Below are 25,696 nucleotides of genomic sequence, written 5' to 3'. Positions count from 1 at the left end.
CGAACAGTGCTAGACAAGTACCGAAGTCGCCGACTTTTACCGAACACGGTCGGTCCCTACCCGACCGACGACAAGCCACCGAAGGACGATTCGGCAGCACTTGGGTCAGTTCGCCCACACTTCACGTACTTACCATGACCGCACAGGAGGGTTACGATAGGTGTGTACGAGATCGGAGCCAGTATTCCGTATCGGCCGATGTCCTCCGTGAGTCGGTCGGTCCTTATCGCTTATCGTCCCGACTTCCGCATGGTCGGTCAAACACGATCTTACACCATTGCTTGGCCACCCTGGTCGTACGATACCTCTTCTTTATTTTTCATTGGTTCTCCAACGCCTGTTCCTGCTACCTACACTCGGGCGACGGATCCCGAACGTTCGGGATTTCGACATCACTGATTACCTTTTACCTTATCACCTTCGGAACCCATATGGACATCTCACCTACCTCCTTATCTTCTCTGATCGCTAAGGCTTGGCGCCCATTCGACATCTACTCTCATTTCAGGTTCGATATTTTACTTAGGGGCGCTGTTTACTATAAAAACCTACATACAACTCTGGAATAAACCAGCTTTCGCACCCCACAGTTCAGAGCTCATTCGCACTCGTCTCAACCATCGAAATCGTCTTCATCGACTCCCGAAAACTTGTCATCTTCGTCGTTCGGCCTTGTTCGCGTTCGTACTCGTCTCTTCGCTCGTACCCCTCGTCCTTCCTCGTATATTGTCAGAGTCCCGTGTGGCTCTTGAAGCACGTAGTTGTCGGTCGCGACACTACCTCCTCGTTACCGACCGAATCGCCGACACGACCGACCGAACGTTCGGTCGGTGTTCGGTGCAGTCCCGAAACCGTTCGGGCGCTATAATCTCCACTCCTCGCTGCTTCTCAAGTGCGCCGTCGATTTCTAAAGTCATCACTAACGATTCCTTGTGTAACAGAAACTAGCTCCAGCACCCCCTGCATTAGAGGTTGTTTTAGTGTTGTGCTCGGCACTTAGAGCCACCTCTAGCGTATCATCGCGCCGTTTGGAAGTGTTCCAGGTTTTTATGATCTGTCCAAATCTCGAAGGGGTGTCGTGCGCCTTCGAGGTAGTGATTCCAATGTTCCAACGCTTTGATTATAGCCAAGAGTTCCCGGTCGTGAACGTTGTAATTTCGCTCTGCTGGTGAAAACGATCCAGAGAGGAAAGCGACTGGGTGCCAGTCACCATCTTTTCCTTCTTGTAGAAGGGTAGCTCCATAGGCGATTAGTGATGCGTCAGTTACTAGTCGATATGGGTGCATGGGATCTGGATAGTTCAAGACAGGTTTACTGATAAAAGCTTTCTTTAATCGTTCGAAAGCTTCTTGGCATTTTGTAGTCCAGTTCCATTTCTCGTCCTTTTTGGTGAGGTCGTGTAGGGGGCGCGCGATGAGTGAGAACTTGTCAATAAAGCGCCTGTAAAAATTCCCTAGACCCAGGAAGGAGCGAATGTCGCGGACTGTTCGTGGGATTGGCCAATCTTTTATTGCGTCCACCTTTGAGTCCTCCATGGCGACATGGTCTTTTGAAATTGTATATCCCAGGTATTGGAGCTTTTCCTTGTAAAACTCGCATTTTTCGGGTTTCAAATATAGATCGTTGTCGCGTAGGATTTGGAAAACCTGGTTTAGGATTTTGACGTGTTCCGCCATGGTTTTGGAGAAGACGAGGATGTCGTCCATATATACGGTTATCTTCCGGGCTGTGATGAGCTCTCTGAAGATCATGTTCATCATAGCTTGGAAGGTGGCTGGTGAGTTGGTCAGGCCGAAAAACATCACCGTGGGTTCGTAAGAACCTAACGGAGTGATGAAGCTCGCCTTCCACTCATCTCCTTCTTTGATGCGTATATTGTTGTATCCCCATCGCACGTCCAATTTGCTGAAAATGATGGCCCCTTTTATCACATCCAGTAGTTCCTGGATTAGTGGAAGGGGGCACACATTCGGGATGGTGTGCGAATTTAAGTGGCGATAGTCCTGTACCGGGCGTAGTTTTCCATCCTTTTTTCCTATAAAGAAAAATGGGGCTGCTGTTTGCGAGGTGGATCGACGGATGGTTCCTCTCTCCAGATGTTCCTTGATGAATTTTCCTAATTCATCGTGTTTTTCTGGGCTCAGGGCGTAGATTTTGGGCACTTGAGGTTTGAAGGTTGGTTTTAAGTCAATGGCGTGATCCCAGTAAGTGTGTTCTGGGAGTCGCTGCGACTTTCGTTCGCTGAAGATGTCCAAAAATTCGTGATGCGCCTTGGGAACTCTTTCCTTTAGATTGGTGACGATGATTTCGTCTTCCAGGTCTTGGTCGAAGCTGGCAAATCCTGACGGTTCGGGGGCCAGTTTCCGAATAACTGGGTCCCGGGTGGCCTGTTTTCCTGAGGGTTTGTCTGGGAGATCAGGTTCTCCCTCGTTTGGTGAAAGAGATGGCTTGTCTTGTGCCTTTCGTTTCTCTTCTGCGTATTTCCTTATGTCCTTTAGGAGCCATTTCCTTTTGAGGTATGCTCGTAGTCGGACACCAAACGTTCCGCTGTGATCGCGGAGTCCTACATCTTCCGATAGTCTTCGGAGATGTTCGAGGCGCTGTTTTTCGCGCTCATTGATGCGTGGTTTGTGCCGTGGCTCCACGTCTGATAACCGCCTACTGTATGGCGGTTCTTCCCTTGCCCTAGTGAACCCATATGGTTGTTGGCATTTCTGGGGGCACCGATCAAAGTGCACTTCACGTCGCCTCCATTCGATGGAGGGATCGTGGTATTTCAACCAATCTGTTCCCAGGATAAGGTCGTCTTTCCCTAGATTGGAGATAAACATCTGGACGCGCTCGGTATGCGTTCGTCCACTGATGTCCCGAATGGTGAGGTTCACGTCCAAGGCGGATCGGATGAGACCTGCTTTGTTAATGGTGTCATCGACGTTCCGGACGCGAATGGGGTTGTTGAGTGTATAGGTGGGGAAACGATGTCTCTTGACCCAAGTTTCGTTTACTATAACCCCTTCGCAGGCCGAGTCGATGGTTGCTTTTGCTCCAGCGTTTTGACTCCTGTTTGATACTTTCACGTTCAGGCGTATGGGGGTGATGATACGGTCGTTCATTGCTCCGATACGAATACAAGTGCGGGCATCAAACTCGGGTCGTTCTTGACCTCTCTCCTTCGCTGGTGAGGGAGAGGTCAGGAAAAACGCTCCGCGTGTCCCAAGATTACTTCTCTGGCTTCATCTTCTCCTAATTCTCCGAGTACTGCTCCGATTCGAGCAGAATGACTGACGCCTCCGTCTCCCCGTCGTCCGTTAGGTAGCATAGTGCGCTGCCCATGGTTCGTCTGGGGTCGTCCGGATGGGGTAGAGTGAGGACGTTCCATCGAAGGACCAGGTTGTGGTACCCGCTGGTTGTTGCGATGAACATCCTCTGTCTCCATTCCTCGATATATTCCCGCTTGGTTTCCCATAGCGGGTGCGTCGTCTTCTCCCTCCAAATCAACCGCGCGGTTTCCTCTCCCTGTCGTACCCAAGCGTCTTTTCGAGTTTCCTCGAACTGGTGGAACGCCTCTACGAGCGGATCGGCAGTCAGCGCTATAATGTCCCCTGCGCCCGCAGTTATAACATTTTGGTTGCTTGCCGTCAAACTTTCTCTTTTGACTTTCGGCATTACGCTTCCTGGTGGCGTCGATGTCCATGTCTACCACCTGGTTATTCATTCTTCGAGGGGCGTTTGTGGAATTGTAGCGGGGAGAGATTTGGTTATGGAAACGATTCAGATAATCGCTTCGAAAGGAGGTGGAGTTGGCGAGGATGGCCTTTTGAGCGGTTCTGGCTCGCAGTCGTCCATCTATTTCGCAGGCTGTATTGATCCAGTCCTGAATAGTATCCTTTGGCTGAACTTCCTTGTCATATATTTTGTCCATGACGCGCGGGTCTAACCCGCGTTGGAAGTAAGGGACCTGCTCTTTATCGGAGATGTCGGCATCGGCGGCAATGAGAATGAATTGGTTGGAGTATTCATCAACCGTCATTCGTCCTTGGGAGAAGGCCATGAGTGCGCTTCGCGCTTTGTCGGTTTTGCCCGTCTCCCTGAACTGTAATTTGAACTTGGCTAAAAAGTCCTTCCAGGTGCCTAGATCGGTAGGTGGGTCTGCTCCTACTGATTTGAGGAGGAAGTTCTCCGCCCAAGCTCCCGCCGTGCCGTATCTCATGCATGAGAGCACAAGGGATATCTTGTCTTGATCGGTCTTGTACCGATCGGATTCTGCTGCGAAAAGAAGGAGGCATTGGAGCATGAATTTCTGGGATTCAATGCGGTTGCCTGTGTAATTGTCTGGGAGTTTGACTTTTCCTCTTCCGGGTTGTACTGTCGCGGAAGGGGTGTTTGTAGAAGTCGAAGCTTGTCCCGACATTTCGGCGAGTGGTTCGTTTCGGGTGTTGATCGGTGTTTGGTCTGGTGAGTCGGAGTCTGATTCCGAGGTTGTTTCCTCTTGCTCCGAGTCTTCGGGGATTACCGGCGCCGGTTCCCTGTATTGTGGGGCTAGTTCCCACTGAGCTTCTGTCTCGTTCCAAATATCCTCTTCTTCTGTTCCGTCTTCAAGTGTGAAGTAATAACGCCCGTTTCGGTATGAGCAGTTATCGTAATTCGGAGGGGCAGTTCCGTTATTGTCTTCGTAGACCCAGAAGTCCCCTTCGCGCCGGATAGGGCGATTGTTGTGACGGAGTTGGTTATTGATAAGTCTAGTGCCGGGTGGGTATTCCTGGCCTAGGTCTTGCTCCAGAGTGTGTGCAGTAACGCTTTCTCAATGGGGGTCTATATCCCCACTGAGCAAGGTTATGAGAGAGAGTGTGGCAGCAAGCTAGTGCGAGCAAGGTAGGGGCAGAAGAGTCTATTCTAGTGTTACGACTGCTCGTCGGTAACCCCAAGAGTAGGAGGTTCTTCCCTAGGTCACTCGTGGAGGATGTGTGGAACGGTGGTCTCGACTGTACGTGTAGCACAGGAGCCAGAAGTGTATTGCGTTATAGCAATGAAGACTGTAGCAGGAAGACTACAGTGAACGAAGGGTACTGTAGGAAGACAGTACCAGAACGAAGATTCCTGTATGTGAAGATACAGGAGAACGAAGAGAATAGACTGAAGATCCTCAGCCTATTCTATGGGCCTTTTATACTACTTTAGGAAGTAGGGCGTGAGAATACCGAATATGTATCTGTAGGTATTCTCTAAGTCGTCTCTCTCAATAACGACTACTCTTGTGCTTCTCCGTTGGTCTCCTTCCGGCCAGGAAAGACTAGGAGGTTCATGCCCTGCGTGTGAGTAATTTATAAGGCGGCGTTCCATGCCCGCTAATACAATAGGCCCGTGATACTCGACCAACGATAAGGTGATCCGTTGGGAGTGGATGACCAAGGTTAATATCTGTACCTTGGTGTACGCCTCAACCTGTGAGGCCGCGTGATATTTGTGATGATCGTATCGGTATAGACCGCCGTGTAGGCCCGATAGAACGTGATCATAACACCTGCCGTCACCCCTTCAAATTGCTCGTTGCAGATTATCTATCCCTTCCAAAAGGTACAAACAGCTTCCACACAGTTGGCCTGTACCTTGACACATACTCGCAATGCATCTGGGGGTTCAAGCACAAAATGCATGGCATAGCAAAAACCACCATATCTGGACTTGCCACCATCACCACAGGCTAGACCAAACCCAACATGTTTATGATGGACGGAGGCTCACACTTCAAGAACAACAAAGTTGCGGCATTCTGCAAAGAAAGAGGTATCAAACATGAGGTAATAGCAGCGTACTCTGCCTGGATCAACGGTCTTGTAGAAGGAACAAATAAAATACTCCTAGGCCACCTAAAACACTTGTGCAGCCTGGAACTCAGTAAAGACAAATACACCAATGTCAAACCAGAAGACATACCAAAGAACTGGCCAAAGCACTTCAACTAACATCTGGAAAAACACCCCCTTATATTAGCTCCGAATTATATCTAATAGTGTCTAAAAGTATCTAAAAGTGTTAATAGTATCTAAAAGTGTCTAATTTCCTAATTGGGAGCAACACATTGTGAGCATTGGATTGGTTTCTAATTTCATGATATTAGCACTAATTCTATACTAAGAAGTCTTTAATTATTGGTAGGAAATAGTAAGTACTACTGCTCTATCAGTGAGAAGGTAAAGATGTGGCACATTCTATACTATTTTAGCACATTACTCTCCTTCATATATGCCTATACCATTATCTTGTAGCTCTTTTGCTGACTTTCCAGCTGCTTTTATAAAGGATATAGAAAGAGAGAAATGTGCATTGATGCCCCCAGCCACTTTGTTAGCAGCTTGGCAGCTGCCACAAGAGGCTATGAAGACCTTAGTACCTTGTCCTTGCACATAAGATCATGAAAGTTGTCATTGTTAGCCAATGCCTGCTACTAGTCATTATAGGACACAATATGTGGGTTGGGCTTAGGGATATGCTATATGCAGCCTTATAGACCTTGTCTATTAGTATAGTGGCTAATACTGTCTTGTGCAGCACACAATCATCATCACTATTGATATTACAATTTTTAGCACTATTTATATTGTTTATTGCCTTGTTATACAGAAGATGCTCAAACTTGGTGTTTTCCTCTAGCTATTGGGCTGTGGAAAAGACAGTCATATTGGTATGTGGTGCCAGAATGATATATTTGCCTGCCATATAGGAGATATGTGCATTAAGCATATTAAGATCACCTCCAACAATCTTGTGCTTATTTATATATAGGCATGCCATACATATACTCTTGTCCCTACCCTCTACCTCACTAGTGGCTATTTGGAAAACCCCTCTCTCTTATTAGATCTTGATTATTCATAATCATGTTTTTGATCAAATTTGCAAATTCAGGTAGCATTGTCTATAATAGTAGAGTCCCATTGAATATTACACTCAATCATAGTTTTACACATTCTCAGTCCAAATTGTATAAGTGCCATAATTTGTTTTTATCCTATATAAAGTGTATTATTGATTTTCCATTGGTTTATTATCTTCTTAGCTGGAGTTTAAACTAAATCCTGAAAGACCTGACTTTTTGGGTATTTATTGACCTATTTATTTATAAGATAGAGGAAAGATAAATGTTAAATAAAATCAGAGATGTTGAGGTTGCCTATATTATGTCTACTTATTTAGATTACTGAGTTTATATATTAGACCTTGTGGCTTAATGGCTAGAGCATCTGTCCCGGGTGCTTACATACATGAGGTTGTTGGTTCAACTCTGGCAGAAGGCAAGTTTGTTATAAGGTATATTCTGTGTTTAGGTATTGAACTAGTGCTCTAATAGACATGACTCTATAAAAAAGCTATGAAAACACTGATGCTTGATTTATTATGATTTTTCCGAAATTTCAAGTTATAATCAATCCTAATAATTCCTAATTTAGGAAAATTATGTCTAATTAGAACAGGTTTAGAGGGGGGGTAAGCTAAAAATGTCTAATCCTAATTGTTCTTAATTATGCATAAATAGAACTAATTAGAGCTTAATACAAAGGGGTGGTTTTCCAGATGACTTCAAAGGGTTCCAAGAAAGGACTCAGTAGGCAGCAAGTCTGTGATATGTGGTAGCATAAGGAGAGTAAATAAGACTTTGAGATAGGTCCAGTGCTTCATTAGACTAAGTATGATACTTTGGATCTAGCAGAGTTCACAATGCATGAGCTGGAAAGGTAGCCAGACACTAGGTGTAGTACAAAGATCAAGTTGTATACAAAGTGAACAAGCTGAGCTTTTTAGAAGCTTATCTCAACTATTTATAGTACAAACTATTTAGGGCCAGATCCATATTAAGTCCATGCTTCTAAACTATAAGTGCAGTAAACGATTGAGATGTGTCATCCTTGATTAAGACTTCTAGAAGCCTTGATCATGATCAGAACTCTACAGTCCTTAATATAACTAAGTATAGTAACTATATCAAATGTCTGTCCACATCAATAAGCATCAGGCACCAATCACAATTAACATTAGTAAGCCATATAAAGAAGAAAAGAAGGATGAGTCATAATATTATAAGTGTTTATGCATTAGCATGTAAATGGCAATCAATTTGAGTCGACAGTCCAAGTCTGAGTCATGTGCATAGTTTATGACCATGTCTCTAGTCATGTGCCTAAACTCTAGTCATGTGCCTAAATACATGTCAAGTTATAGTCCTAGTCATCAATGTCTAAGTCCAATGCAAAACTCCTGACCTTTCTCTCTGTCCACATGTGAAGCACATATTAGGACACAGTCCTAACATGTTTCTACACCCATATGTGAAACCTTTATCCACACTCCAAAAGACAGATGCTCCCCCCCCCCCCCCCCCCCCCCCCCCCCACTAGACATTATTGACAATGTTGAAGAATATAAAGTTAAGGAAATTATGGATTCAAAAATGCATTGAGGAAAGCTCAAGTATCTAGTATACTGGAAGGGGTACCCAATTGAGGAAAGAACTTGGGAACCTGTTGAAAATCTCTCAAACTCTCAAGAATATATTGATAAGTTCCACAAGAAACATCCCTCCACCCCTTAACATATTGATACTTCACAAATGTTATGAACTGCTCATTTAATAACCTTAAGAGTGGAAGGTTCTTCCCTAGGTCACTTGACAAGGAAGAATGGATGAAGGTCTTGACAATACTTGTAGCACAGGAGAAGATAATATTGTAGATAGAGGATAGTGAGAAGACTATCCTAAGATGAGGAGTATTGTTTAAAGACAATACTGAACAAAAAGAATAAACTAAATATCCTTAGCCTATTCAATAGGCCTCTTATACTACTTTGGGAAGGGTGTGAGAATACTCATAAGTATCCTCTAGATATTCTGTAAGTTGCCACTCTCTCACAGCTACTACTCTTGGTTCTATGCTTGTCTCCTTCTAACAAGGAGGACAAGGGGCTTCATTCCCTGTGAGTTTGTATATATAAGCCCATGTCAGCCATCCATGATATAACCTGTAATACTTGACCAGTGACAGCGGTGTTCACTGGGAGTAGATGACTAAGGATATTACCTATACCTTTAAGTATGCCTCATGCTATGAGGCTACCTAGTATTTGTGATAATTGTTATCAGTATAGACCACCGCAAGGGCCTAATAAGCACAATTATAACAACAAATATGTTTTTATAAGACTATACCTGACAATATTCCTTGACAGCCACTGCTCTTTGACTGGATAGATGGCAAGCTAAAAGGACTTAAAGAGGGATTGTGGACAATTCCCTTAAAGGTAGGGTAATATTATGACTTGCTCACAAATTCATATTTTTCTTTTTTCTTTTACCTAATCATAGTGTCATGTGCTGGCCACTCATATGTCTTACTTATATAATACTTTCCTATGTTCTATATTTAGGCACACTCTCTTAAGTAGTGACCTGATATATGTCCACTTATCTTTAATCTACATAGTTTGTGCACAGGGTAAATAATATATATAGAGTGATGTAGTAGGCAATATCATCTGGAAAACCACCCCTTTGTATCAAGCTCTAATTAGTTCTATTTATGCATAATTAAGAACAATTAGGATTAGACATTTTTAGCTTACCCCCCCTCTAAACCTGTTCTAATTAGACATAATTTTCCTAAATTAGGAATTATTAGGATTGATTATAACTTGAAATTTCGGAAAAATCATAATAAATCAAGCATCAGTGTTTTCATAGCTTTTTTATAGAGTCATGTCTATTAGAGCACTAGTTCAATACCTAAACACAGAATATACCTTATAACAAACTTGCCTTCTGCCAGAGTTGAACCAACAACCTCATGTATGTAAGCACCCGGGACAGATGCTCTAGCCATTAAGCCACAAGGTCTAATATATAAACTCAGTAATCTAAATAAGTAGACATAATATAGGCAACCTCAACATCTCTGATTTTATTTAACATTTATCTTTCCTCTATCTTATAAATAAATAGGTCAATAAATACCCAAAAAGTCAGGTCTTTCAGGATTTAGTTTAAACTCCAGCTAAGAAGATAATAAACCAATGGAAAATCAATAATACACTTTATATAGGATAAAAACAAATTATGGCACTTATACAATTTGGACTGAGAATGTGTAAAACTATGATTGAGTGTAATATTCAATGGGACTCTACTATTATAGACAATGCTACCTGAATTTGCAAATTTGATCAAAAACATGATTATGAATAATCAAGATCTAATAAGAGAGAGGGGTTTTCCAAATAGCCACTAGTGAGGTAGAGGGTAGGGACAAGAGTATATGTATGGCATGCCTATATATAAATAAGCACAAGATTGTTGGAGGTGATCTTAATATGCTTAATGCACATATCTCCTATATGGCAGGCAAATATATCATTCTGGCACCACATACCAATATGACTGTCTTTTCCACAGCCCAATAGCTAGAGGAAAACACCAAGTTTGAGCATCTTCTGTATAACAAGGCAATAAACAATATAAATAGTGCTAAAAATTGTAATATCAATAGTGATGATGATTGTGTGCTGCACAAGACAGTATTAGCCACTATACTAATAGACAAGGTCTATAAGGCTGCATATAGCATATCCCTAAGCCCAACCCACATATTGTGTCCTATAATGACTAGTAGCAGGCATTGGCTAACAATGACAACTTTCATGATCTTATGTGCAAGGACAAGGTACTAAGGTCTTCATAGCCTCTTGTGGCAGCTGCCAAGCTGCTAACAAAGTGGCTGGGGGCATCAATGCACATTTCTCTCTTTCTATATCCTTTATAAAAGCAGCTGGAAAGTCAGCAAAAGAGCTACAAGATAATGGTATAGGCATATATGAAGGAGAGTAATGTGCTAAAATAGTATAGAATGTGCCACATCTTTATCTTCTCACTGATAGTAGTACTTACTATTTCCTACTTATAATTAAAGACTTCTTAGTATAGAATTAGTGCTAATATCATAAAATTAGAAACCAATCCAATGCTCACAATGTGTTGCTCCTAATTAGGAAATTAGACACTTTTAGATGTTATTAACACTTTTAGATATTTTTAGACACTATTAGATATAATCTGGAGCTAATACAAGGGGGTGTTTTTCTAGATGATATCCCCAGCTTCAAGCTAGTTTCATCTCTAACCCTCTAAGTTCCACCACACCCTTAGAATAGTAGAGAAAGTGCCTGACAACAGAAGGTTGTCATTAACAACTTTGAAATGTAGAAGTTTGGAACCCATGATACAGTTTCATTTGTGTTGTGTCCAAGAATAAGAACAATGTGTGGCTTGATGCATATTATTTATATGCCTTGCTCAAGTCACTCACCCTTCTTTTCCCCATTTGGGTTGCGATCAACTCAATTCTATAGGACTAGAACAAGCCAAATATAAACACATGCAATCAACCTCAAGGCCTTAATTCTAGACCAATAAGTGAGTAGCAGAAATGCCCACTCCTCCACAATCTCAGTAAGTTCTGAGTATCTCAATTTTAAACTATCAGGCCTGTTCATTAGTCCCTGCTTCTGCTGCTGACCTTAAAGTGGCTGTCTCACCATGCTACCGCCATTCCATCTTGCCTGCTATGTCTAATCACTTTCTCTGAGTCTTAGCCAGTTCATTCTTGCTTATCTTGCAATAAGATCTGATTAAAGAGAATGTGGTTTTTTTTGAGTGGATACAGCTGTACGCTGTAGTCTGGATCTATATGAAACCTGTTAGGGTTTGGTCATGATTACACTGTAGGGTAGAATAGTGTCACTACTGAGATGTTCACCTAGCAGTCTGAATTGCACTCCTAGCTATAAAAGCTTTTCTCTCTAGATTGGAAACCTTTGTCCCCTTCATCCATCTCACTTTGTTGTCACAGACTTGGAGCTTCTTTTCTTGCTCAATGACTTACCTCCATTGGTCTCAAATCTTCTGTCTTTCCCTATATCTCACTGGACTCAGATCATGATGTTCTCATCTTTTATCCTGCCATTGAGCTCCATGGTCACTACTAGCATTATTCTCTTCTTGTGCCCTACCACCTTTACCATATCTAGTTTAAACTCCAAGCAGGATGTCTAAGCTCCAAAGCTTATCAGCCTTATAGCTAGTGATGTCTTAGTCAGTGGCTCCAACTACACTATCAAATCGTATGTGCATCTGGTTTAGTTCATCTCATACATTGGTGATGTGATCCACTCATAGAGACACTTCTAACCCTCTTAAGCAGGTTACTAACTATGGAGGAATAATATATCTTAGACACCTATCTTACAACAGCAAAAATTTGGACATTAGCAAGTTATATACTTTGTATATGCTGGTCTAAGCTTATCATCTTACATTCCAATCATAGAACACTCTCTTGCTCAAGGATTTGATCTAAGGGACAGCAGTGCCAAGATTATTGTCCCTAACATTCTCCTAGCTAGCAATTATATTGTAGTTTGTAAGTGATTTTTTTTCTTGCATAAAACTCTTTTGATGGCATTTTGACCTTAGTATTGGGCAACTTGGGAAATACAAGCCCTACCTTCATGATTAAATAATGTGCCAAAGAAATTTCTGTTCTATAGCATCTGGAAAATCACTCTCTTATATTACACTCTACTTAGTTCTATTTATGCATAATGAAGAATGATTAGGATTAGAGATTATTTGCTTACCCCCCCCCCCCCCCCAAACCTGTTCTAATTAGATATAATTTTCCTAAATTAGGAATTATTAGGATTGATTATAACTTGAGATTTCGGAAAAAAAGTAATAAATCAAGCATCATAGTTCTCATAAACTTCTCATAGAGTCATTTTTACTAGAGCACTAGTTGAATACCTAAACACAGAATATACCTTATAACAAACTTGTCTTTTGCCAAAGTTGAACCAACAACCTCATATATACAAGCACCTAGAACAAATGCTCTAAGCCACTAAGCCACAAGGTCTAATATATTAGCTTAGTAATCTAAATAAGTAGACATAATATAGGCAATCTCAACATCTCTGATTTTATTCAACATCTATCTTTCCTCTATCTAATAAATAGATGAGTCAATAAATACCCAAAAAGTCAGGCCTTTTAGGATTTAGTTTAAACACTAGCTAAGAAGATAATAAACCAATGGAAATTAAATAATACACTTTATATAGGGTAAAAACAAATTATGGCACGTACACAATTTGGATTTAGAATGTGTAAAACTATGATTAAGTGTAATATTCAATGGGACTCTACTAGTATAGACAATGCTACCTTAATTTGCAAATTTGATCAAAAACATGATTATCAATAATTATCAATAATTTAGATCCAATAAGAAAGAGGGTTTTTCCAAATGGCCACTAGTGAGGTAGAGGATGGGAACAAGGGTATATGTATAGCATGCCTATGTATATATAAGCACAAGATTGTTAGAGATAATCTTAATATGCTTGGTGCACATATTTCCTACATGGCAGTCTTTTCCATAGCCCAATAGCTAGAGAAAAATACCAAGTTTGAGCATCTTCTGTATAATAAGGCAATAAACAATGTGGATGGTGCTGAAAATTGTAATATCAATGGTAATGATAATTGTGTGCTACATAAGACAGTATTGACCACTACACTAATAGACAAGGTCTACAAGGCTGCATGTAGCACATCCCTAAGCCCAACCTGTATGTTGTGTCTTGTAATGACCAGTAGCAGGCATTGGCTGACAATAACAACTTCAATAATTTTGTATGCAAGGCTAAGGTACCAAGGTCTTCACAGCCTCTTGTGGCAGCTGCCAAGCTGCCAACAAAGTGGCTGGGGGCATTAATGCACATTTCTCTCTTTCTATGTCCCTTGTAAAGGCAACTAGAAAGTCAGCAAAAGAGCTACAAGATAATGGCATAGGTATATATAATAGAGAGTAATGTGCTGAAACAGTATAGAATGTGCCACATCTTTACCTTCTCACTGATAGAGCAGTAGTACTTACTATTTCCTACTGCTAATTAAAGACTTCTTGGTATAAAATTAGTGCTAATATCATGAAATTAGAAACTAATCCAATGCTCACAATATATTGCTCCTAATTAGGAAATTAAACACTTTTAGATGCTATTAACACTTTTAGATACTTTTAGACACTATTAGATATAATCCAGAGCTAATACAAGGGGGTGGTTTTCCAGATGTAATTCAGTTCAAGAACTTTTAATAAGGTCTTTTTTTTTACATAATGTATATTGGTTGTGGTTGTATTCCATTGTGCATGGATACTGGATCACTGTATTATACTGTATAGGCATCTTTGATCAGGTGTCTTATATTCTCAACCAAACACTTATCAAATCTATCTATACATTGCATGCTAGTACATTGATGCATGCAGCTTTTAAGGACAATTCTTGAGTTTAGTAGACATTTTCTACTTGGTAGTGATGACATGGATACATGCCCATGCAGTACCACCTGCCAACCTCTGCCAACTCCAAAAATATTGGATAGATCTGCCTGAATCTACAGCTCTAAACATCTCGTAAATTAATTAAACCCAATTCTCCGCTGGCAGAGAATATCATATCGGCTAAGCGTCGCAAACACTAGACTTGCCTAAATGGGAGGACGGATCGCAGACTAGCAGGGTGCTTCTAATTGGCGCCAACTCCACTCTCGCGTGGCTGAAGCGACTAAGGGCCAATTTTGGCTACGCTGTAGAGAGACCTCAGAAGCGCATGGTGCCTCAGTTGCGAGGCTCTGAAAGCCTGAAGCCTTGCACACCAGGAAGTGCTTCAAAGGCTCACAAACGGCCACCGTTGGCGGATCTGGTGGAATCGCGGTTCGAGGGTTCGTACATTGTGATCCTCCTTGGATGGCGTCACCGCAGTCCCCCGAATAGGCGAGCATTCTGATATCATGTTCGTGTCATGCTTGATTGTCCCCGGTTGCCACCCTTTCTAACCTGCTCCATTCATTCTCCGTGCCAACCTATATAAGTGTGAACGTCCGCCGTTCATTTTCTTATTCTCCTCCTTCTTTCCCCCTCCTTCCTCACTCCCATCCGCCATCCTCGATACCCTCACTTCACCCGAGATCATCCGACCGTAGCCATGAAGTTCTTCACCACCTTCGTTTCAGCCATCGTCCTCACCGCCTCGGCCGTCACCGCGACTCCCATTGTAAAGGTCGCCAACCTTGCTTCCTCTGGTCCTAAGGGTCCAGCAACCCTCATCGTCTACAGTCCCCACGTCACAGCCCCCACCGCAGGCCAGATTTGGACGACGGGTTCAAACCAAACCGTCACATGGGATACCTCCGATATCCCCGATGAGAAGCAGGATTCTCCTGGAATGCTCCTCCTCGGTTACTTGGAAAACGGGAGTGAAAATCTGGACATCAGTATGTGTTTTGTATCATTCGCTTCTTCCGTGACTGAGTTGTGAGTATTGCAGACACGCCTCTCGCTGTGAACTTCCCCCTCAGCGGAGGAAATGTCACCTTCACGGTCCCCGTGGTGGACACCCGGACCGACTATGTTGTAGTTTGTAAGTGATGTTCATATCTGGGTGTCGTACATAGAGCGTCAGCTAATGTTGGCACCAGTGTTCGGTGATTCTGGCAATACTTCTCCCCAGTTCACCATCTTTAAAGCTTGAGTGCGCGGGCTCAGGGGACGATACCATATGACGAACTGTTGAGGGCAAAGGATTCCAAATCTTGAATCCTTCACTCTGACGGACATTGACTAGTGACTCCTCACGGACTTTGACGCACTACTTTGTGTGCAGCTTGCTTACTTTCAGTACTACCCTCGCCCATGCATACGCAATAGCACTTACTGTACTGCATTGTGCCACTATGCCCATCGGCTTTCTTGATACCCACAATATTGTGTGAGCTAAATTCGACTGAATTAGAACTGGTTATCAGTAGGCACTATTGTCCAATAAGCGTCAGAAATTCAGATTCGAAATCCTCGGCTCGGAAAGGCTTGACTCGCTGACCACCGTCCGCCAGTTCGAACTCTTGGATTGTGGTGTAAAAGCAGCCTTTCTGTGCACGCTGAGATAAAGACTCGGTTGAGGAATATGACTGTAGTCCAAAATCAAGATATATTATTGCAGGTTCAAAGAGTCTTCTTAGAGTTGGGTTGTGCCGATCTTAACGTGTCAGCAATGTGGCGATACGAATCGTGCAGCAACCAGAACGGGATGACCACCCAACTAGAAAAGAAGTGCGTCAATAGGAGGGTAACAAACAACAAACAAGATTTTAACTGACATCGTGTTCATAAACTATGATGGACAGAAGGTATCAGTCAAAGCATGAAAGTGTTGCAGTATGCGCAAGTTTGATACATACAACAAGGTATACCCATAGGAAGAGAGGATTTGATGTATCCAAGTTCGGGCTGCCGGTAAGCCATTCTGGGCAAAACGTCATCCACCTAGGTAAGCATTCAAGATATCAGGCGACCCATCGCAAGAACATGGCGGAGAACACTCACCCGCCATACAACTCTGCGGTACTCAACACAACTATCCAATAATGCCTGGCCGGGTCTTGCCTGGCGATCTGGTATACAATATAACAGGCAAGCGGGCCCGCACCAAGGACAGTAAGAATCTCGAGGGACACCACAGTTTCGTCCGAGAAACCCCATCGGAAGTCGGCCGCAGCATATTCTCTCCCTATACCAGTACCGCATCAAGGACGGGTCATAGAGAGGTGAAGAGGCATGGGAAGGAGACACTGCGAGGAACTTACACATTTCAGCAAACATCCCAGTGCTGGTGTTCACCTGCCTTCCGAACATCGAAAGCCATAAGAAACTTCCTTCGAAAATGAAGTGAATGAGCGCATCAAAGATCTGTGGTTCTGCATTAGTGTTGTAACGTGACGATATACAACGTGTCGCGAGGCGTCGCATGCCAATTGCATGTAGAGCACGTACAAGCCAGATGAATGCAAACCGATCTTGCCATCGAATTGTCTTGGGCAAAAACGTACGCGAGGCCGTGTATGCAATCAGGCCGAGAGAGGCTACGCCAAGAAGGGAAAATAGGGACGTTTGGGTGAAGATGGACGGCGCGGGGGTAGCTTCGAGCATTTTCGGGCTCTGGCTAGGAGTGACACTGCGCAGAGTGGATAGTATGGAATGGAACGACGTCGGTGCTTTCGTGGGATGAATTCATGAAAGGCAATTCACGTTGTAATTGAATAGGCTCCGAGCCAATAGCACTCCACCTTCGAACCTCACGCCAGGATGGAACTCTTCCGTAGCGTACAGTAACTCGTACAGTACGATGATGACCAACATACAAAAGACAAGACTCTACATTTATCATACAAGACTGTCCAAGATACCGACTGTCGATATTCAACTCATGTTCTAGAATAAGTATCGCCATCATGCCATAGATGCAGAGCAAAAGCAGGAAAACAAGAACCACAAAACTCGAACATGGACCAAAATTCAAAAAAGGATCATGCTCCAGGCCACTCAACAACATACTGCGCATGTACTGTCTGTTCCAAGTCATCGTCGTCTTCAAATTTGAGTTTATATGCCGGGATTTCACCTTTGGCCTGAAACTGAGCCAAACATGAATATGTGAACCACGAGAAGTGAACGAGAAAGCATGAAACATAATTGACTCACGCGTGCCCCGATGACTTCTGCCCTGTAGAAACAGCTTGTGTCCGGATACAGGGCCATCACCGTTGACCCGACCGGGAATTCTCGATATGCATTGAGGTGTGCCGCATTACTTGGTGAAGCTTCGAGATCGGGGAGAGGTATGATGGCTCGGAGAGTTGTGTTGTAGCACCTTGTAGAAACGGTCAAACAAAACTCCAGTGCCACGTGTAGCATGCTCTCATGTACGCACTGTCCGGGTTGTCCATCGTCCTGTGGCTCAATATCTTGAACTTCGTATCTGCTTCAAACATCAGCATTTGAAGCTATAGCGCGAAGATGGCAATAGCGCAAACCTATTCTTATCTTGATTGATGCACCTCGTGACTCTCGCGAGGATCCACGTAGTGTCGTCGGAGTCACCATTCGCGACGTCATTTTTTGCGGGTGGGTGGAAGGCGACGACCCTGCCAACTTGCAATGGCAATTGTGCATTCAAAGCTTCTCTCCGGGCTTTAGGCTCACGAGAGAAGGGAATGGTAGATTGAGGGCCCACGGATCCTCGCGTTTGTACAGGGATGGACGCTCCACGAGTACTTGATGCTATCGCTGGTGTTGGTGGCGTTGATGTCGGTGGCGGAGAATGGATGCGAGGGCGCTTGTATCTCTTTTCTATAGCATTGAATAGAAAATATATTTGAGCGCCGTGATATTGATGATTCAATCAAGAGAGGTTTTCACCTGGGGGTGTAGATTCTGACGCCTTTCGCAGAGCAATCAAGACGCCGATCTGCTCTACAGCGTCATCCATAGCCCTATTAAGAAGTATCAAGACCTTCCAAACGACCCTCCAAATGGCATCTGTAGATTTGAACACCTACTTGATTTCGCGTTCTGAATTTGTTTTGATTTCACTAAGACCAGAAGACAGCTTCTTATAGACTGTCTTGACGCTATCCATGCCTTCGGCAGGCAGCGTCTCGTCATTTGGCCATGCGAGGATAAGTCGATTGACCCTCCCAACAGCATCCTGCGCAGACGAGGCCATACATAGATTGGACAGCACAGACAGTGACTTTGCAGCGTGAGACCAGCACTCAAGTTCTGTAAGACAAGGTAGAAAAGATCAGGATTACATTTTCCAGGGATGTCTGAGTAGCATCCAATGAGTCGGAATCTGTCCTACCTTCGTTAGTTGCTGGCCGTTTCGAATGGCCGCGCCTCCTTTCCATTGTGGAGCTGATAATCAAGATGTTTTCCAACGAGGACAGACGTTTGGCTTGGTCAAAGACAACGCCGTGTCCTGTTCCTTTGTAGATTCAGTCGCCGAAAGGTCGTGATGGTTCGAACGCTCAAGAGCTTCTGAGGAATACGTCTACCTGCAATCGGAGATCGTCCAATTACAAATCGAGGACTCCAGGACCGATCGTGCCACACAGTTGGCCACCATGAGTACCCCAGACACGCCACGTTTCCTTGTCCGCCCAACTCGCCGTTCATCGTGCACAGAATTGCAATCGCGAGGGAAGCATACCGATCTCGCTCATGGCCCTCTCGCCATCAGCACCATCAGGGTCGAGCGCCGAGGCACCTAATTCTCTTTGTTCGTGGATCACCATCATCGCTACTAGAAGACCTCCAACTCCCCGTCGGAAATCCCTTATGCTCTATGACGTCGCGTGCTGAGCCCGAGAACCGAATGCTGTCCTGCATGAGTTGGATAACGGCACATCTTTCTCGTCTTGCCTTCCCATACCGAGGTGACTGGAGCTTCACCGACTCTAACTTTGCTCCTATGTTTTGGCAATAAGTACATTCACTGAGTTTCTCGCGGCACTTTCCGCCTCATTGAGTGCCTTTCCGCCTCGTTCGAATCAGTAAACGATCGCGCCGCAATAGATACATGAGGTGAGTGCTTGAGGAGTTAGATGCCCCGCTCCTTCGATATAATTTTCCCATGTGGGGGGGTAGTCGATGCTTTGTATATCGTGCCTTACCCCATTTGGACAAGTTTGGTATCCAGTCACGCTTCCCGATTTGGGCGACTTTTGGGTGCTGGCTGCCTCGGGATGACCTTGAGGATAGCAAACTACTACAGAAACTCAAACTCCTCCAAGGCTGGGGCCGACTCATTCTTGAGCATGGTGGGGAGCGTTGTGTCCTTCGCGACACGCATACGAGCTGCATCATCGGCCCAGTCGGGAGCTCGGAAGACCCAAGCATGCCGTGTCCTCGAGCTGGTCCGAGCTTGTTTCTTTGTCTCGTCGACAATTTCCCCCGATTTTCCGTTTATATCCTCCTTTCGCCACCCGTGCCTAAGGGAACAAAAGCCAGAGGGCTTTGAAATCGCCACGGACACATCCGAGACACCGTCCGCACAACCATCCATCGCGAGAGAAAGGGCATGTCTTTGGGTATAAAAACGAGGAGACATGGCCTTCTCCTCGTCCAGCAGTGCCGCAGTCTTACAACATGTCTTCCTCCGCTTCCTCCACTTCTTACCACTCCGTGCTCGATCCCCCCATCCCCGAAGATGATCTTCATGAGTTCTCTTGGCTCGTACAAGACCACAAGGGCTATGATTTCACGTTTGAATATGAAGAGAAGGAGGCCCCGAAGACTATCGAGCCCTTTCGGCTTACCATGCCATACGACGACTCCCCCCCTTCGTCCCTCTCCACTATGAACGAGGACGGTGGCAATTCCGACATCGAGTACTCGGAAAGCGACAGCGACGCGGAAGAGGATCCCTTCTGGTACACGCACGAAGAACTGTACCGTGTGGTGGGTGGCCATGCCTATCCAATCTCCGTGCTCGAGGATGCGTACGTCGGAAGCCCTATCTCGCTTGCCTTCTATCTATTAACTCGCCCTCGATATACAGCCCTCGATCGGGAATGAATTTGTCCCAGCTACCGACAGAAGAACCCGATACCACCTCCTTAATATTCTCTGGCCAGACCAGCTCCTCACGTTCGGCCCGCAAGAAGTCTCGCCTCCCCCCCAAGCTCGACGTCCCCTCTGACGACGAGGACGAAAGCAAGGGTAGTTCCTCGGACGAAGAGTACATCCCCTCCCCCCGTCTCAACTCGCGCAAGCGCATCGTCGGCCGGTCCACGGTCTCGCGTTCCTCCTCTTCCTCTCCAGACTCCTCCTCCAAACGCCCACGCTCGGCTCCCCTTCCCCGCGATCCGCGGGTCTCGCGTCGCGAGGCCCGCCCGCGGAATGCCCAAGTCGACCCGTCGACTCCCATCTTCCCGGACGCGTCCAAACGTTCGTCGTTCAAGTGCCCTCATTGCAGCTGGGTACAATCGAACGGGCGCATGCCCGACCTGAAGCGTCACATTCTGACGCACAAGGGGGGGCAGTGGGTCTGCCGTGGTGTGCCCATGGAGCATGCGGACGACTATGGAGTCTCGTCGGAGTGCACTCCGATTGCTTATGGAGAGGCGGAGAGACTGTTCGTCGGCGGGTGCAGCAAAAGGTTCAGCCGGCGCGACGCGCTCAAGCGCCATCTGGACAACGCGAATATCACTTGCAAAGGTGATATTCACGCGATGTTGGACTGGGACTGCTGATGGGGCTGTGCCCCTTGAGCCTCCTTTCTCGTACACAACTTGCATAGATCGTTTAGTCTCTCGCTCCACAGGTTATTTCTGCTTCTGTTCTCTTTTCAAGCCTTCCCCCGTCTTCGCATTGCTCTATTAGCTTGTACCGATACCTCAGGTACTGACCCCGTCTCGTGTATTCCCGACTATAACGGCTTTCGCTATATTTTTTCTGTCCTACGATTTGCTCTCCCCATCCAACGCACCTACCCACACGTCTATCTCTGTAATACCTCGGATCTGTATCGCTATCAAACTGTTCGTTGTCTCTGATCACCGCCTTGTTCCGAGGCATGTTCTAGTGGAATATTCCCTCAGAGAAGACGTGCACAGCGAGGCGCACAAAGCATAGGCTGGCGCACAAAGCACGACGAGAAGCACACGCGCAGATGTCGCGTGCAAACGTGTTCGGCTAAGCTGTCATACGACTACAAAGCAAAGAAACGAGGGGCCGCCCTGTCAAGAAGCGCTTCGGAGCTGCAGTTGACGTTGTCCATATTAGGCGGACAAAAGCGGTCCCTGCACGCGCCCTTCACGCTCCTTCACGACTGTCGCTCACGGATCCTGCCTGGAGGCGGTACGATGGCATCAAGATGGGACCAAATCGGCGGTATCGACATATAACGCGGCGTCGAGTCTAATTGGACGATGAAGGCCGATTTCACGCGGCCTCATCATGCAGAAGGACGTATTCTCGGGTAGATTGCCCGAACTTCAGCACTGCAATGTCGACATCCGCGCAGAACAAAGCGGAAGTGAGCATCAGGTGTCCAGCACGGCTCGGAGAGAAAGGGCGCACCGTCGCTCGCTTGGAGCTCGTAGAACCTAGTGGTCGGTATCGTTTCATCGTTGACATGCGTTCCGTTCGTGGACTCGAGGTCGATGACGAAAGGCCTTAGAACGAGCCATCAGCACAGGTGCGTGCGGGAAGCGGAACAGGACACCGCGCACTTTACGACTCCCTTTGAAACGCCGAATTCGTCCTTTGATTGCACATACCGGACTTCACGCAACGTTCGCATGAGCGGGCCGAAGGGGGGACGCGAGGGGGGGAAGGGCTTACACTGTATCACGGCGTGCTGTTTCGAGCAAGAAGGGTGGTCGATCGTGATGTCCGCCACCGCCTTGTCTCTTCCAATGAGGTACGCACTCTGTCGGTGTATATGGAGGAGGTCTGTACATCCCAATCGCGCGATATTCGATCATTTCCGCCGCCGGAGCTGGGATTAGCAAACTGACAGCGGGGGGGGGGGCATCGGAGCCAGAACGCACCGACTTGTTCGCTTCCCTTGAACACATACAGCCTCCATCCGACAACGGGCCTCCGCGCCTCCGGCGGCTCGTTGTACTTCAACAACGTCGAGGTACCGTCCGTTTTCTTGACAGTGTTCGTGGCAGCGGCCAGCAGCCCTGACGCGCCAAAGTTCGGCTTCGCCTTGTCCTTTTCCTTTTCCTTTTCTTTGTCTTCTGGCACCGCCGAGCGCGAATGGGACCGCGAGCGCGGGCGCGACGAGTGCGGACGCGAGGGCCGTGGGGAGGCAGATCGTCGGTGCGTCGAGGGACCGCCGCGCCCGTTCCGTTCACTCGAGCCCTCGCGCGCGCGCCTCTCCGATGGGCGGTCGTCTCTGCTTCGAGAATAATGGCCACGTCCGTTGTCGTCGTCGCGGTCCCGGTGGTCGCGATACCTGTCTCCGCCCCGCCTCTCCCTGAAGCTCTCCGCCTCCGCGCCCCTGCCTCTGCCTCTGTCTCTATCAGCGCGCCCATATGGCCTGGACTCTTTATCTCTGTGATCTCTGCTATATTCTCGGTCGTCGTTCCTGCGTCCTCGGTAGCCTCGGCTGCCAGAGGCTTGTCTGTCTTCAGGTAGGCTGGGAGAGGCGGAGCGTCGTGGTGGCATGGCGGACGGATGAGACAGTACTAATTGAACGCTGCGAAATCCAAGTGAGCGACCTTACACAGGAGATAGTCGGTATGTGAGGCTCCAATACGCGGGGTGACAGTGTAGCTTTACAAGCAAGTCAGTGACTTGGCCAACGCAACTCGCCACAACATCATATTGCCCGAACATGGGTTAGGGTTATGGGTGTAAAGCTTGGGTCCGATATCCGAAATCCTTTAGCTATTACATCTGCAACAAGTGACTCGATTCAAGAACCAACAATACGATCCATGAACACATATAGACCAAGAAATCATAGGTATTCGTCATATAACGCCCGTAGTATCCAGCACTCATAAAATCGGTCGAGCGAGTCAAAAAAACACACAGCAACAGGAATCTAGTCCACTGTCCTATCCACGATCGAAACCCGACAGCTGTCCGAAGACCTGTATCGTCATCGCACGTACGTCTCGGTGCCTTTGTCGTATATCGCGCGCGGCGCATACTTCAGCGCAACGTCCTCCATGCGCACCTTCACGCTCTCGTGGAACTTGGGCTGCGGGGGCGTGTATCGGCCGCGGCCAAGATGGATGCTGTACGACAAAACCAAAAGAGCACATACGAAGCCGGTCAGCCGACGGTGCATGGAGACGGGCCAGAAACCGCACCCACCTCCAGAAGGTGATCCATTTGCCAGCCACGTCCTGATACGAGTATTTCGTGGGCAGTATCTCGAGGATCCACCACAAGGGCTGCTTCTTCAGCTCGTCGTCCATCGGCTGCACGGCGTCCGCGAGCTCCCTCGTGGCCACCCAGCTGCTGACAGAGTCCGCCCTCTTCATGCCCTTGCCGTTCTGCCCGTTGCCGCCGTTGCTGCCGTTCTCGACGCTGTCTTTCCCGTTCGCGCTCACAGGTGAGGCCGCGCCCGGGGCGGGCGACGACGGCTTCGACGTCTGCTTCTTGAACGCTTCCGTGGCCGTCAGCGGGATGTTCCAGCGCGTCAGTGCGGCCTCTTCAAACGTGATCCCGCACTGCGCGAGCATCACCTCGCGGACCATCCACCGCAGGGGGATATCCGCCAGCGCGTACTCCGTCGCATCAGTCACCGCACCGCCGCCCACATCTAGTATCCGAAAACACAACAGCCACGAGGGACCAATAATAAGCAAGCCTCCCCACGGACGCATCTCCAAGGAAAAGGGCGAAACGAGCGCCATCACGCACCGCTATGACATCCGCTGAACCACACCTCGCATACATCCGTCGTCCACCCGGGCGAGCGCGTGCCGCTCCCGTTCGATCCAGTATCGACATCGTGACCGTCACCGTACCCCATCGCCTCCTCGAACTTGCGGTTCTTCTCCTGCCAGCTCCGGCGGATTTTCATCCTGAGAGCGGAGAGCGTAGGGTGCTGCGACGAGTCGACCGTGGCGAGGCCGCTCGGCGTCATCTCGGGACGGTGATATAGATTCGGACGGAACTTGGCGCGGTGCTAGAGGGCGCGCACGGGGATGTCAGTCAGATAGAACAAGTCTACAGAAATAGATGATACTGAACGAACGAACCTCATCGAGAGAGAGCGCGTGCCTGAACGTCCGGATCGCGTTGTTGGTCGAGACAAAAGGTAGACTCTTCGTCATGACTATCCCGACGCTCGCCACGGTGTCCCTGCAGCGTCAATCTCAATTCAGTTTCCAAAATTATTGCGCACACTACGGAAGAACAATATCCCCACCAGACGCCCACGAACTCGATCGGCACGTCGCGGCAGAACGTGGTCTTGAAGCCCGCAGCGAGAGTCAGGTCGGTCGACTTGCTCGACGCGTAGAGCCTGTACGCGAACGGGACCTGCTCTTCATTGTCCCTCGGAAGGAGGCCCACCTGTGTGTGTGTGCGCGCGGCCGTTCAGCACCAGTTCACCTGCCATTCCCAAAATAGACTCAAGATCCGCGTCTATGGGATGTACGTACCTTGTAGAGCATCCCAGCAAGCGCACGGGCGGTGTATGCGCCACGAGAGAAGCCTGATCAGACCCAAAGGAGAGCACGTTCGTCAGAGGAAGGTAGCGGGGAGATAGGGACGGAACTTGGAGGTTACCGAACAAGCAGACTTTGTCCCCGGTGTTCCAGTTCTGCATGAGGAACTTGTACCCGTCCATGACGTGGGCCGGGAGGTACCAGGCGACGGCCTCGTCCAGGATCTTTGCGCCCCATTGGAAGAGGGGCGAGACGACGCCCGGCTGGAAGTACGTGCCCACACCGGCCTGGATGTATGCGCACCGAAAAACGCACGTTGCTCCGTGAGCGGCGACGCGCTGCCTGCCGAGACGCGGCGCGCGGGCGCACCTGGTAATAGCACATCTGCTGGTCGATGTTGTCTTTCTTGAGCAGCGAGAATAGCTTGACGACGTTCGTGTTCTGCGCGCAGTCACACACGCCGCATCAGTGCCCCTTCCTGGAATAGGATACGCGTGGCCGTACGGACATTGGCGTCGTACTCGTTGGATGTGCCGTCGAAGCAGAGCACGAGGGTGCGCGGTGGTCTCATCACGAGGGGCGTTAGCGGTAGAGTCAAGAAGGGAT

General features: G+C 47.0%; 8 protein-coding genes across 8 annotated transcripts; 3 read left to right on the top strand and 5 right to left on the bottom strand.

Annotated features, from left to right (window-relative positions):
* Nucleotides 1-959: 959 nt before the first annotated feature.
* On the top strand, nucleotides 960-1,172 carry HETIRDRAFT_318060 (uncharacterized protein; the record flags this gene model as incomplete). Its single annotated transcript, XM_009548216.1, has 1 exon — nucleotides 960-1,172. A coding segment is annotated over one exon (213 nt), but the record flags the coding sequence as incomplete, so codon positions are not given.
* A 2,018-nt stretch (nucleotides 1,173-3,190) lies between these two features.
* Nucleotides 3,191-4,411, bottom strand: HETIRDRAFT_318072 (uncharacterized protein; the record flags this gene model as incomplete). Its single annotated transcript, XM_009548215.1, has 1 exon — nucleotides 3,191-4,411. The coding sequence occupies one exon, from the start codon at nucleotides 4,409-4,411 to the stop codon at nucleotides 3,191-3,193; it is 1,221 nt and encodes a 406-aa protein (XP_009546510.1).
* Nucleotides 4,412-15,043: 10,632 nt separating this feature from the next.
* HETIRDRAFT_459074 (uncharacterized protein) lies at nucleotides 15,044-15,864 on the top strand. The gene is made up of 3 exons (XM_009548214.1): nucleotides 15,044-15,385; nucleotides 15,439-15,531; nucleotides 15,590-15,864. The coding sequence occupies exons 1-3, from the start codon at nucleotides 15,097-15,099 to the stop codon at nucleotides 15,640-15,642; spliced, it is 435 nt and encodes a 144-aa protein (XP_009546509.1). The 5' UTR covers nucleotides 15,044-15,096; the 3' UTR covers nucleotides 15,643-15,864.
* Nucleotides 15,865-16,112: 248 nt separating this feature from the next.
* Nucleotides 16,113-17,096, bottom strand: HETIRDRAFT_50985 (uncharacterized protein; the record flags this gene model as incomplete). Its single annotated transcript, XM_009547534.1, has 6 exons — nucleotides 16,113-16,209; nucleotides 16,268-16,281; nucleotides 16,349-16,433; nucleotides 16,494-16,677; nucleotides 16,754-16,856; nucleotides 16,941-17,096. 6 exons carry the CDS (start codon nucleotides 17,094-17,096, stop codon nucleotides 16,113-16,115), a joined length of 639 nt encoding a protein of 212 aa, XP_009545829.1.
* Nucleotides 17,097-17,236: 140 nt separating this feature from the next.
* Nucleotides 17,237-18,887, bottom strand: HETIRDRAFT_475444 (uncharacterized protein). The gene is made up of 7 exons (XM_009548213.1): nucleotides 18,811-18,887; nucleotides 18,506-18,728; nucleotides 18,366-18,439; nucleotides 17,981-18,296; nucleotides 17,878-17,925; nucleotides 17,649-17,817; nucleotides 17,237-17,581 (listed from the first exon to the last, which is right to left on the bottom strand). The coding sequence occupies exons 1-7, from the start codon at nucleotides 18,854-18,856 to the stop codon at nucleotides 17,474-17,476; spliced, it is 984 nt and encodes a 327-aa protein (XP_009546508.1). The 5' UTR covers nucleotides 18,857-18,887; the 3' UTR covers nucleotides 17,237-17,473.
* A 1,209-nt stretch (nucleotides 18,888-20,096) lies between these two features.
* HETIRDRAFT_427159 (uncharacterized protein) lies at nucleotides 20,097-21,202 on the top strand (the record flags this gene model as incomplete). The annotated part of the gene is made up of 2 exons (XM_009548212.1): nucleotides 20,097-20,449; nucleotides 20,509-21,202. 2 exons carry the CDS (start codon nucleotides 20,097-20,099, stop codon nucleotides 21,200-21,202), a joined length of 1,047 nt encoding a protein of 348 aa, XP_009546507.1.
* Nucleotides 21,203-21,625: 423 nt separating this feature from the next.
* HETIRDRAFT_384367 (uncharacterized protein) lies at nucleotides 21,626-23,129 on the bottom strand (the record flags this gene model as incomplete). Its single annotated transcript, XM_009548211.1, has 5 exons — nucleotides 21,626-21,952; nucleotides 22,032-22,126; nucleotides 22,184-22,235; nucleotides 22,296-22,406; nucleotides 22,505-23,129. 5 exons carry the CDS (start codon nucleotides 23,127-23,129, stop codon nucleotides 21,894-21,896), a joined length of 942 nt encoding a protein of 313 aa, XP_009546506.1. The 3' UTR covers nucleotides 21,626-21,893.
* A 126-nt stretch (nucleotides 23,130-23,255) lies between these two features.
* On the bottom strand, nucleotides 23,256-25,661 carry HETIRDRAFT_156419 (uncharacterized protein; the record flags this gene model as incomplete). The annotated part of the gene is made up of 9 exons (XM_009548210.1): nucleotides 23,256-23,707; nucleotides 23,787-24,237; nucleotides 24,339-24,606; nucleotides 24,680-24,782; nucleotides 24,850-24,995; nucleotides 25,085-25,137; nucleotides 25,212-25,377; nucleotides 25,460-25,531; nucleotides 25,599-25,661. The coding sequence occupies 9 exons, from the start codon at nucleotides 25,659-25,661 to the stop codon at nucleotides 23,569-23,571; spliced, it is 1,461 nt and encodes a 486-aa protein (XP_009546505.1). The 3' UTR covers nucleotides 23,256-23,568.
* Between the last annotated feature and the right edge of the window lie 35 nt (nucleotides 25,662-25,696).

Source organism: Heterobasidion irregulare, assembly GCF_000320585.1.
Source record: "Heterobasidion irregulare TC 32-1 unplaced genomic scaffold scaffold_05, whole genome shotgun sequence".
Lineage (NCBI taxonomy): Eukaryota > Fungi > Basidiomycota > Agaricomycetes > Russulales > Bondarzewiaceae > Heterobasidion > Heterobasidion irregulare.
The sequence above is the reverse complement of the archived record's forward strand: the minus strand, read 5'-3'. Positions and strand labels throughout refer to the sequence as shown.

Coding starts and splice junctions, on each gene's coding strand:
- HETIRDRAFT_459074 (XM_009548214.1), top strand. CDS start 15,097: ATGAAGTTCTTCACCACCTTCGTTTCAGCCATCGTCCTCACCGCCTCG. Junction 15,386..15,438: donor GAGTGAAAATCTGGACATCA/GTATGTGTTTTG, acceptor TGAGTATTGCAG/ACACGCCTCTCGCTGTGAAC. Junction 15,532..15,589: donor GACCGACTATGTTGTAGTTT/GTAAGTGATGTT, acceptor TGTTGGCACCAG/TGTTCGGTGATTCTGGCAAT.
- HETIRDRAFT_475444 (XM_009548213.1), bottom strand. CDS start 18,856: ATGGAAAGGAGGCGCGGCCATTCGAAACGGCCAGCAACTAACGAAG. Junction 18,729..18,810: donor ACGGCCAGCAACTAACGAAG/GTAGGACAGATT, acceptor CTTGTCTTACAG/AACTTGAGTGCTGGTCTCAC. Junction 17,926..17,980: donor ATCAATCAAGATAAGAATAG/GTTTGCGCTATT, acceptor TGTTTGAAGCAG/ATACGAAGTTCAAGATATTG.